This window comes from Ammodytes marinus (genome assembly GCF_949987685.1).
Source record: "Ammodytes marinus genome assembly, chromosome: 6".
NCBI lineage: Eukaryota > Metazoa > Chordata > Actinopteri > Uranoscopiformes > Ammodytidae > Ammodytes > Ammodytes marinus.
Genome location: NC_137235.1, coordinates 22253000 through 22263171, shown reverse-complemented (window position 1 = coordinate 22263171; position 10172 = coordinate 22253000). Strand labels below are relative to the sequence as shown.

Here is a 10172-nt window from a genome sequence, read left to right as displayed (position 1 = left end):
ACAGAAGTGCCACACTGTTACTGTCTTTGAAATGCATCTAGTCATTTTAAGGGGAAAACACATTGTATTTATTATTTCAACTACTTATTTTTCAAACAGCATGGTAGTGTAGGCCAACAAGATTTTTTTTTAAATTTTCAATGCTGCTTTATTTTTATGTTTTAAATTGGGAAATACATGTTCCAAAACGACCAATAACCTCTGTATTTAAAAAGAAATCAAGCAAGTAGGCTAAAAATAACCATTAATGAATTATAGGCTATTGCATCACAGTAGGCACAATAATTGCACAACAGCCACTCATCAAAAAAGGAACTTTAAAAAGTTGAATTTGCACTTTAATGTGCATACACGTTACGTGTATGGTCCATTATTTGTATTTAGTGTGTCTGCATGGTATTGCACCAAAACAGTAGAACTTTTCTTTAATTGTGCTTTGTACTGTCTGCATGTTTGCACAAAATTTGTACCTGCACATAGCAAACAAAATTGCACAATTGTAAGGTCAGTGTCTGTTGTATTTTTGTATTCAAATAAGCAGTTGTTTATTTCGTTGCGGCGCGCCTCCCATGACCCTGGACACTGACCACCTTGACTAAGACATTTTCTGGGGGAAACACTGATTCATATATAATGAAAATAAAATGGGCCCAAGTTTGGACCCTTGGGGGACTCCTACTGGACAATCCATGTAAGCAGAACTGGCCCCCGCAGAAAAATTTAAACGGGACAAATAAGATAGCAGCACATAGTGATTGACGATGTCGATAGCTCTTTTTATAACCAGGAATACGACACCAACAAATGCATTTTTATCTAGCTTCCATTTGACTTTATCCACGAACATGGCCAATGTAGTCTCGGTTGAGTAGCGTGGCCCAAACCCAAACTGCATGGGATGTAAAGGTGTTTGGCTATTGCTGAGGAATTCAATAATTTGTTTAGTAACCCATTTTTCAAATATATCGGAAGTAATAGGTAGAATGCTGATTGGTCTATAGTTATTCATGTCAGATTTGTCCCCATTTTTAAATACTGGGGTGACTGAGGCCAATGTCCAGGCCTTAGGGACAATTGAATTTTTTATAGATAAATTAACCAAGTGCATGATTGGGGGCGCTAAAGCCTCCCTATGTGATTTTATGAAGCTATAGTCAAGCCCATAAATATCCTTGGCTTTAGAGTTGTTCAAAGCCGTAATAATATCAATAACTTCTGGTTCTGTGATTTCTTGGATGTAACATGTGGGATGAGCATTGTCAGGTAGGTAGAGTAGGAACCTTCTGATCAGAACCCTCGAAAGATGAAGAAGGAATTAAGCTCTTGTGCCAGAACAACAGGGTCTCTCACCAGCTGATGGTTGATTTTTAATTCCAAGCCTTTAGTTTCCTGCTTGGGTTGTTTTATTTTATTTCACAGATTCAGTCGTTGCATCATTCTGCAGCTGACGCTAAAACACACACACACACACACACACACACACACACACACACACACACACACACACACACACACACACACACACACACACACACACACACACACACACACAGAGTAGAGAGAGACTCACTCACTGGTGATGTTAGTTTCTGTGTTTAGCCAAAGGAAAGTACTTGTCCAGCAGTGATATGTGGTTATTGCAGTGAACCAGGCATGTAATACAAGACCTCAGTGTGCTAACGACTTCTCCTAGCTGTCACTTAACCATTTCCTCTTCCTGCACAAGAGGAAACAGACACACACACACACACACACACACACACCTATCCCTCCTGTCTAACCTGTGACCCCCCTGTGACCTTGTTTGAGAGTGATTAATGAGTATAACATAGCAGTAGGAATCTGGTGTCTGGGATCTAGCATTTCTGTGCATGAGTGTGGGCATGTATGTTTCAGAGAGTCTGTGTGGGTCTTTATGAAGTCTTGTATTTCATCATGGGTCCCTTATAGGTCTCTTTATGTGAACATGACTAACATTGTCATCCACTTAGTTACACACTGTGCAGTGTCTTGTGTTATGTAAACTGAATGAGGCAATGCCTAAGACAGATAGTGGTGGTGTGAATATGGTGTAACGCCGAGGCCACACTGGACGTGGAAGCTCCCTGAGCATGCATAGTTCTCCAAAAAACTGTTGGTTGGCCACACCGGGAGCAAATTTTTAAGCGCCAGTTGACTCCGTAAGCGCTGGTCTTTACCACGTATTAGCAACAACCCTATACATTTACAATGTTTGTGTGGGTTTCTTACAACTGTACATGTATGTCCACTGATGCACATGAACACCCGCTGCCTCATTAGTCTGCACCAGAAATACTATTCGATTACTAATTAATTGCCAAGCACGTGGTAAAATATCAAGAGTGGTAAACTGTTTGAGCATTCTAATAAATTGCACTTGGTTTGTGGGCGTTCTGCGTATGATCAACTTAAAGAAAATGTGCAAATCATAACCAGTGCAAACATGTTAGAGGAAGTAGATTGATATTAGGGTTTTGCATGTTTTTCTGGTTTCCGTGTTTGGACGGAGAGTTGAGTGACAGCAAGCGCAAAGAGAAAATGTAATTCCATAGAATTACCGGTGTTATTACGAGAGGAAAACACACACACTGTTGATCTATAGCCAATTAATATTAATCAAAGAAATGTGATATTGGGGGGTATCCGTGAGAAAAGTAATGCTGTGGGTAAAACAACAAGGACTGATGAAATGAAGAGAATGAAATGAAGAGAATATGTTACAGCCTGGAAAAATGCTGAATTAAATGTATTTGTTTTCCTGAGAATTCTACACATAAGACCCCATAATAACAACTTTAAAAAGTTTGTTTGAGATTTTTGCAAATTTATTCAAACGAAGAAATCATTTGTACATAAGTATTCACAGCCTTTGCGGTCAAGTTTGAAATTGAGCTCAGGTCCATTCTGTTTCCAATGATCATCCTCGAGATGTTTCTACAGCTTAATTGGAGTCCACCTGTGGTACATTCAGTTGTTTGGACATTATTTGGAAAGGCACACACTTGTCTATATAAGGTCCCACAGATAACAGTGCAAGTCAGACCACAAAACAAGCATGAAGTCAAAGGAATTGTCTGTAGACCTCCGAGACAGGATTGTCTCGACGCACAGATCTGGGGAAGGGTACAGTCAAGTTTCTGCTGCTGTACTGTGGCCTCCATCGTCTGTAAATGGAAGAAGTTTGGAACCACCAGGACTCTTCCTAGAGCTGGCCGTCCCTCTAAACTGAGTGATTGGGGGAGAATGGCTTTAGTTAGGGAGGTGGTCAATAACCCGATGGTCACTCTGACAGAGCTCCAGGGTTCCTATGTGGAGATTGGATAACCTACCATCGCTGCAGCACTCCACCAATCAGGCCTGTACCGTAAAGTGGCTAGACAGAAGCGGCTAGACAGAAGCCACAGCCCGCCTGGAGTTTGCCAAAAGGCTCCTGAAAGACTCTCAGAAGATATCGAAGGAGTGGCTTCAGGACAACTCTGTGAATGTCATAGTGACCCAGCCAGAGCAGCCCAGACTTGAATCCCATTGAACATCTCTGGAGGGATCTGAAAATGGCTGTGCACCGACGCTCCCCATCCAACCTGATGGAGCTTGAGGGGTTCTGTAAAGAGGAATGGGCGAAACTGTCCAGTGATAGATGTGCCAAGTTCGTGGCTTCATATTCTAAAAGCCGTGAGGCTGTAAATGCTGCTAAAAGGTGCCGCAACAGAGTATTGATCAAAGGCTGTGAATACTTCTGTACATATTATATTACATTTTTAAATTTTTTATAAATTTGCCAAAATCTCAAACTTTTTTTAAAGATGTCATTATGGTATTATATGTAACATTTTGAGGAATATAAATACATTTAATCCAGTGTTATTCCAGGCTGTAACATAACGCAATGTAGAAAAAGTGAAGCGCTGTTAATACTTTGACTAACAGCCCCTTTCAAACATGCACACTGGAAATTATCTGGAGAATCGGACCCTGAGAATGTCCGAGTCTACCCTTTCACACATGCAGCACACAGCAAAAGGTTATGGGCCTGAAACACATTCACATACAGTTGTGTTCAAAATAATAGCAGTGTGTTTAAAAAAGTGAGGCAAGATCAAAATCCTTATCATAGCTTTTATTTCCAAACACGCAAATGCATTGGGGACATTGCACATTCAATTCCAACTCCAAATATGAAGAAACTTGTCAAATGTTTCTTCATCTTTACAGAAAGTGAAGAAAAAGGAATATTAGACTGTTCAAAGAAATAGCAGTGTCTGCATTTTTCTTTACAACTCAAACATTTACAGTATCAACTGAAAAATGCATGAAGATTTAGCTTTCCTATGAATCACTGAACTAATATTAAGTTGTATAACCTCTGTTTCTGAGAACTGCTTCACATCTGTGTTGCAGGGAGCCGACCAACTTATGGCACCTGTGAACAGGTGTTTCAGCCCAGGACGATTGGACTACAGTCTACAATTCCTCTGGATTTATTGGTTTTGCCTCAAAAACAGCATTTTTGATGTCACCACATAGGTTTTCTATTGGATTAAGGTCCAGGGATTGGGCTGGCCACTCCATAACGTTAATCTTGTCGGTCTGGAACCAAGATCTTGTTCGCTCACTGGTGTGTTTGGGGTCGTTGACTTGTTGGAACACCCATTTCAAGGGCATTTCCTCTTCAGCATAAGGCAACATGACCTCTTCAAGTATTCTAATGTATCCAAACTGATCCATGGTATGCGATAAATAGATCCGACACCATAGTATGAGAAACATCCCCATAATATGATGCTTGGGCCTAGCCTGGAAATCCAGACCCTGATATCTTGAACGATAGAGGGTCTGGCGACGATCAATAGTAATTTCCAACTCAAGGGGCGGCTCCTACTCGTGCATTTCAAATGCACGCAGTTGGATAGCACTACAACCAATCAGAGCGATGCACAAGGCGACGTAAGCCCCTTTCGTTTAGCGAACAGCTGTTAAACTGTTAAATTAAACGTTTGCCGTTGTCGGTCGGCAAAATAGAACATTCCACTTACTTGCTAATGAAAGATTTGAGTGCCGTCTTCCAAATCGTTAAGGGTCGAGGCCAAAGCAGTCTCAAACTCACACAACATATCCGCAGCCATCTCTGATGTTTATTATCACGGCTTCGACGTCGCATACACGTCACTGTCGTCATCCGGTTACGTCCTCCCCAGAGTACCATATAAGGGGCTCTGGCGCGCCCGCCAGATTTCTGGCTTTCTTGATAAGCTTCAACGGAGCGTGTCCAGACCAACACGCGCAGCAAATTTAATTTGCCAGCGCCTAGTGGCAGGTCTGGGAATGCCAGGCTAGCTTGGGCCACCATGCTTCACTGTCTTCAAAGTGTACCGTGGCTTGAATTCAGTGTTTGGGGGTCGTCTGACAAACTGTCTGCGGCCCCTATTCAAGCCACAGTACACTTTGAAGACAGTGAAGCATGGTGGCACAGACATCATATTATGGGGATGTTTCTCATACTATGGTGTCGGATCTATTTATCGCATACCATGGATCAGTTTGGATACATTAGAATACTTGAAGAGGTCATGTTGCCTTATGCTGAAGAGGAAATGCCCTTGAAATGGGTGTTCCAACAAGTCAACGACCCCAAACACACCAGTGAGCGAACAAGATCTTGGTTCCAGACCGACAAGATTAACGTTATGGAGTGGCCAGCCCAATCCCTGGACCTTAATCCAATAGAAAACCTATGTGGTGACATCAAAAATGCTGTTTTTGAGGCAAAACCAATAAATCCAGAGGAATTGTAGACTGTAGTCCAATCGTCCTGGGCTGAAACACCTGTTCACAGGTGCCATAAGTTGGTCGGCTCCCTGCAACACAGATGTGAAGCAGTTCTCAGAAACAGAGGTTATACAACTTAATATTAGTTCAGTGATTCATAGGAAAGCTAAATCTTCATGCATTTTTCAGTTGATACTGTAAATGTTTGAGTTGTAAAGAAAAATGCAGACACTGCTATTTCTTTGAACAGTCTAATATTCCTTTTTCTTCACTTTCTGTAAAGATGAAGAAACATTTGACAAGTTTCATCATATTTGGAGTTGGAATTGAATGTGCAATGTCCCCAATGCATTTGCGTGTATGGAAATAAAAGCTATTATTAGGATTTTGATCTTTACTCAATTTTTTAAACACACTGCTATTATTTTGAACACAACTGTACAGTGGAGGAAATGAGTATTTGATCCCTCACCGATTTTGTAAGTTTGCCCACTTACAAATAAATGAGCGGTCTATAATTTTAAAGCTAGGTTCATTTTAACAGTGATAGACAGAATATCAAAAAGAAAATCCAGAAAATCACATTAAAAAAAATATATAAATTATTTTGCATTTCATTGAGTGAAATACGTATTTGATCCCCTACCAACCATAAATAATTCTGGCTCCCACAGTTAAGTCCTTGTGCTTTAAAAAAGTATTCCTAATCTCTACTAGTTTCCTGTATAAAACACACCTGTCTCAACTTGTTACCTGTATAAAAGACACCTGTCCACAGAGTCAATAAATCAAACTCCAAAATCTCCATCATGGGCAAGACCAAAGAGCTGCCTAAGGACATCAGGGACAAGATTGAACACCTGCACGAGGCCGGAATAGACTATAAGACCATTGGCGAGAAGCTGGGTGAGAAAGAGACAACTGTTGGTGCGATTTTTCGAAAATGAAAGAAAGACAAAATGACCCTCAATCTCCCTCGGTCTGGGGCTCCATGCAAGATCTCACCTCGTGGGGTATCAATGATCAAGAGAAAGGTGAGGGATCAGCCCAGATTTACACAGGAGGAGCTTGTTTATGATCCCAAGGCAGCTGGGGCCACAGTCACCAAGAAAACCATTGTTAATACACTATGCCGTAATGGATTGAAATCCAGTAAGGTCCCCCTGCTCAAGAAGGGACGTGTACAGAACCGTCTGAAGTTTGCCAATGAACACCTGAACGACTCAGAGAATGCTTGGCAGAAGGTGATGTGGTCAGATTAGAACAAAATCAAGTTCTTTGGTATCATAGTGACTCGCCATGCTTGGAGGAAGAGGAATTCTGACTATGACCCCAAGAACAGCATCCACACAGTCAAGCAAGTAGGTTGAAGTATTATGCGGGATCAAATACTTATTTCCGGGGCGCCCTTAGCTCAGTTGGTAGGGCGTCCCCCCCGGGCCGGGCCCAGCAGCAGACCCGGGTTCGATTCCCGCCCGCGGTCGTTCTCTGCTGGTTACTCCCCTCTCTGCCCCATTTCACCGCTGTCTCTCTGCACTATCAATAAAGCATAAAAATGCCCAAAAAATATCTTAAAAAAAAATATATATATATATATACTTATTTCCTCCACTGTATTACGCCCACCCCCCCGCTCCTGACTGTTAGATGGCAGGAAATACGGTACAGATATTCATATGCGTCTCATGTTAAATCAGCTTAGTGATTCTTTGACTTCTTATCTAGGACCATCAGAATACTTTTGGTTAATGATCAAGTACCTGCAAAAATAATGTTGACATTTGCATGCTCAAACATACCAACTACCATTTTAATATTCCCGATTCACCAGCGTACCCACCTGGGTAAAAACAAAAGTGTCAGTTCATGAATTAAGTGTTCCTTAGACCAAAGTTATAATTATGAAAGATGTCCGATCCTTCCTAACCAATGCTTTTAAAGCTAAACCCATTTTTTAAATTCTCATTGCAGTTGTCTCCGGCCTCCTTGTGAGATAAGGAGACGAAGGTGTGAACCAGGTTTCTTCTTCAGTGAGGAAGTGTGTCGCTGTGTACCGTCCCACTGGAGACGGCTGGACTAACTAAATCATTGGATTAAAGATTGCATTCATTCATTCAAACTGCTGGCTAACAGGATGCCACCGAGTCCTGCCTCCTCCATCCGCTGTAGAGCTGTTGCTCATGCATGTCCCTATCAGCTGTCATGGCAGCTAAGTGTGTGGACCCTGATAAATATTAGGACACCTTAGTTATTGGAGTGAAGACATGGGAAACTCTGGTGATTTGAATATGCACCTACTCTGTTTAGAGGACATTCTATTGAGTGTGCGGCTGATTTGGGATCCCAGAAGTGAAACGAGAGCACAATCGAAAGTGAGACACTCGTTTTAAAATAAACATGTATATTTGACATTGATTATGTCTTAGCATATTTGTCAAATATTGATTATATAATTTATTAAATGTTATTTTTCAATTGAGTTTACTGAAAAATGTCAATATTTTTTAATGAAATACACTGTGATCATTATTTTTGTATCATTAATAGAATATTTGTCAAATAAAGTATACTGGATGTTGTATATTGTTAAAGCTGTCCAAATTGTATACTTCTAATCCACCTCAGCATCATAAAAAATAAACACAAACGGAAACATTTGTGCCTTAAAGCCTCTGGAAACCTGGCCTAACATAGTAAAAATCAATATATGATATCAAAGTCGATATGGTCGATTTACTAGCAAAAACTTGGAATAATAGTGTGGAGGAACATGTAAATGAAAGGTTGGATCAAGAAATGAAGTATGCCTGCCTTGGAGGATTTCATGCAATTACAGTATACTTTGACATTGGATTCAGGAATAAGGAAATCCTGCTGATTTTAGCCCAGAATCACCAGATTATCATTATAGTCCAGTCTTTAAAGAGACATAGCCATAAACAGGGTATTCAGGAGAAAACACCACACCATAATGTTGCACCTCCTCACCAACGCGTTCCATGCATACCGTGCTGTCTGCGTAGTGGGGCTTAAGAAAAATTGTGAAAATGTTGAGTTTATTCTCAGAGAAACTCTTGAGTTTTTTTGTTCCACAGTTGCCCTAATACGCCGTTGTAGAGAACTGCAGTGATTGGTTCAAGATGCTAACTGTGTCATAAGAACAAGAGCATAGCCCGCCTCATCGAAACTGAATTTCTGTAAAATTGATCCAACTTAAATGAGAAAATCTTTCATTTTGATTTTGATTTCACAGTTAGAAGGATTTTGTGGATTTGGGTTTACAGGGGCTTTAAGGAAAAAAGAAAGGTAAACTGTGTGTCATAGGTTGAAGCCTAGATTTTATATTTTTAGACCCATGGCTTCACTGCATGTTTCAGAGGACATCATTATGGGGTTTAACCGCTAATACTCTTCTAATATTTATTTATCTTGAGCACATGTTCAAAAATGAATTTTGTTCATTCTTTTAACCTCTTATTTATTAAGGTCTGTCCTGATTGAAATTGCTGCATAAGTTCACTTTTAAGGTAATGTTGATATATCGTTAGTAATAAAATGTATTACTTCACTGTACTATATTACTATTGACTATAATTATTTTCTTGTATTGAAAAATGTATTAAATAATCCTGAAGCCATTTGAACTAAAAAATGTTTGCTTGAAAAATGTTTTGACAGAGAGAATCATGGAAAAAAAGAAGTTACTAATTGCTTTACAGTCATTTAAAAAGACAGTGGAACTTAAAGGCCTACTTCACCGGTTTGAATATGAAGGTGTATTGAATTCTGAGATCCTATGTAGTATAAATGTGCAAAAAAAAAAAAATCGGTTCATCCTAGCAGAGAAAAGGCAGAAAGAGTGCTTTTTTTAACCCTATATTTCTCTTTCTTGTGACATCACAGAAAGAGAAATATAGGGTTAAAAAAAACTTACTTTGTAAATATTAATGTGATGTCTTTTACTGTGACATCACAGTAATATTTACAAAGTACGTTTTTTTTAACCTATATATTTCTCTTTCTGTGATGTCACGAGAAAGAGAAATATAGGGTTAAAAAAAGCACTCTTTCTGCCTTTTCTCAGGCTAGGATGAACCGATTTTATTTTTTTTGCACATTTATACTACATAGGATCTCAGAATTCAATACACCTTCATATTCAAACCGGTGAAGTAGGCCTTTAATTAAAAAACAAACAAATATGAAAACCAATAAAAAGCAAGTCTGAAATACACTTTAAAGAGGACAGTGTGGTCGCGTCCCTGATCTCCTCCGGCAGATCATTCCATCACTGAGGGGCTAAGCAGAGAAGGCCATGTCACCCTTAAGGCAGAGAAGGCCATGTCACCCTTAAGGCAGAGAAGGCCATGTCACCCTTAAGGTGC

The 10172-nt window shown here is 40.0% G+C and overlaps 1 protein-coding gene across 1 annotated transcript in view; it reads left to right on the top strand.

Moving 5' to 3' along the window:
- vegfc (vascular endothelial growth factor c) overlaps positions 1-7867 on the top strand; it is a gene marked incomplete at both ends in the record, with an annotated part of 43148 nt that extends 35281 nt beyond the window's left edge. The window contains one exon of the mRNA XM_080028778.1: positions 7759-7867. Coding sequence (XP_079884904.1) covers positions 7759-7867 — 109 coding nt within the window. The remainder of the gene's footprint in view (positions 1-7758) is intronic.
- Between the last annotated feature and the right edge of the window lie 2305 nt (positions 7868-10172).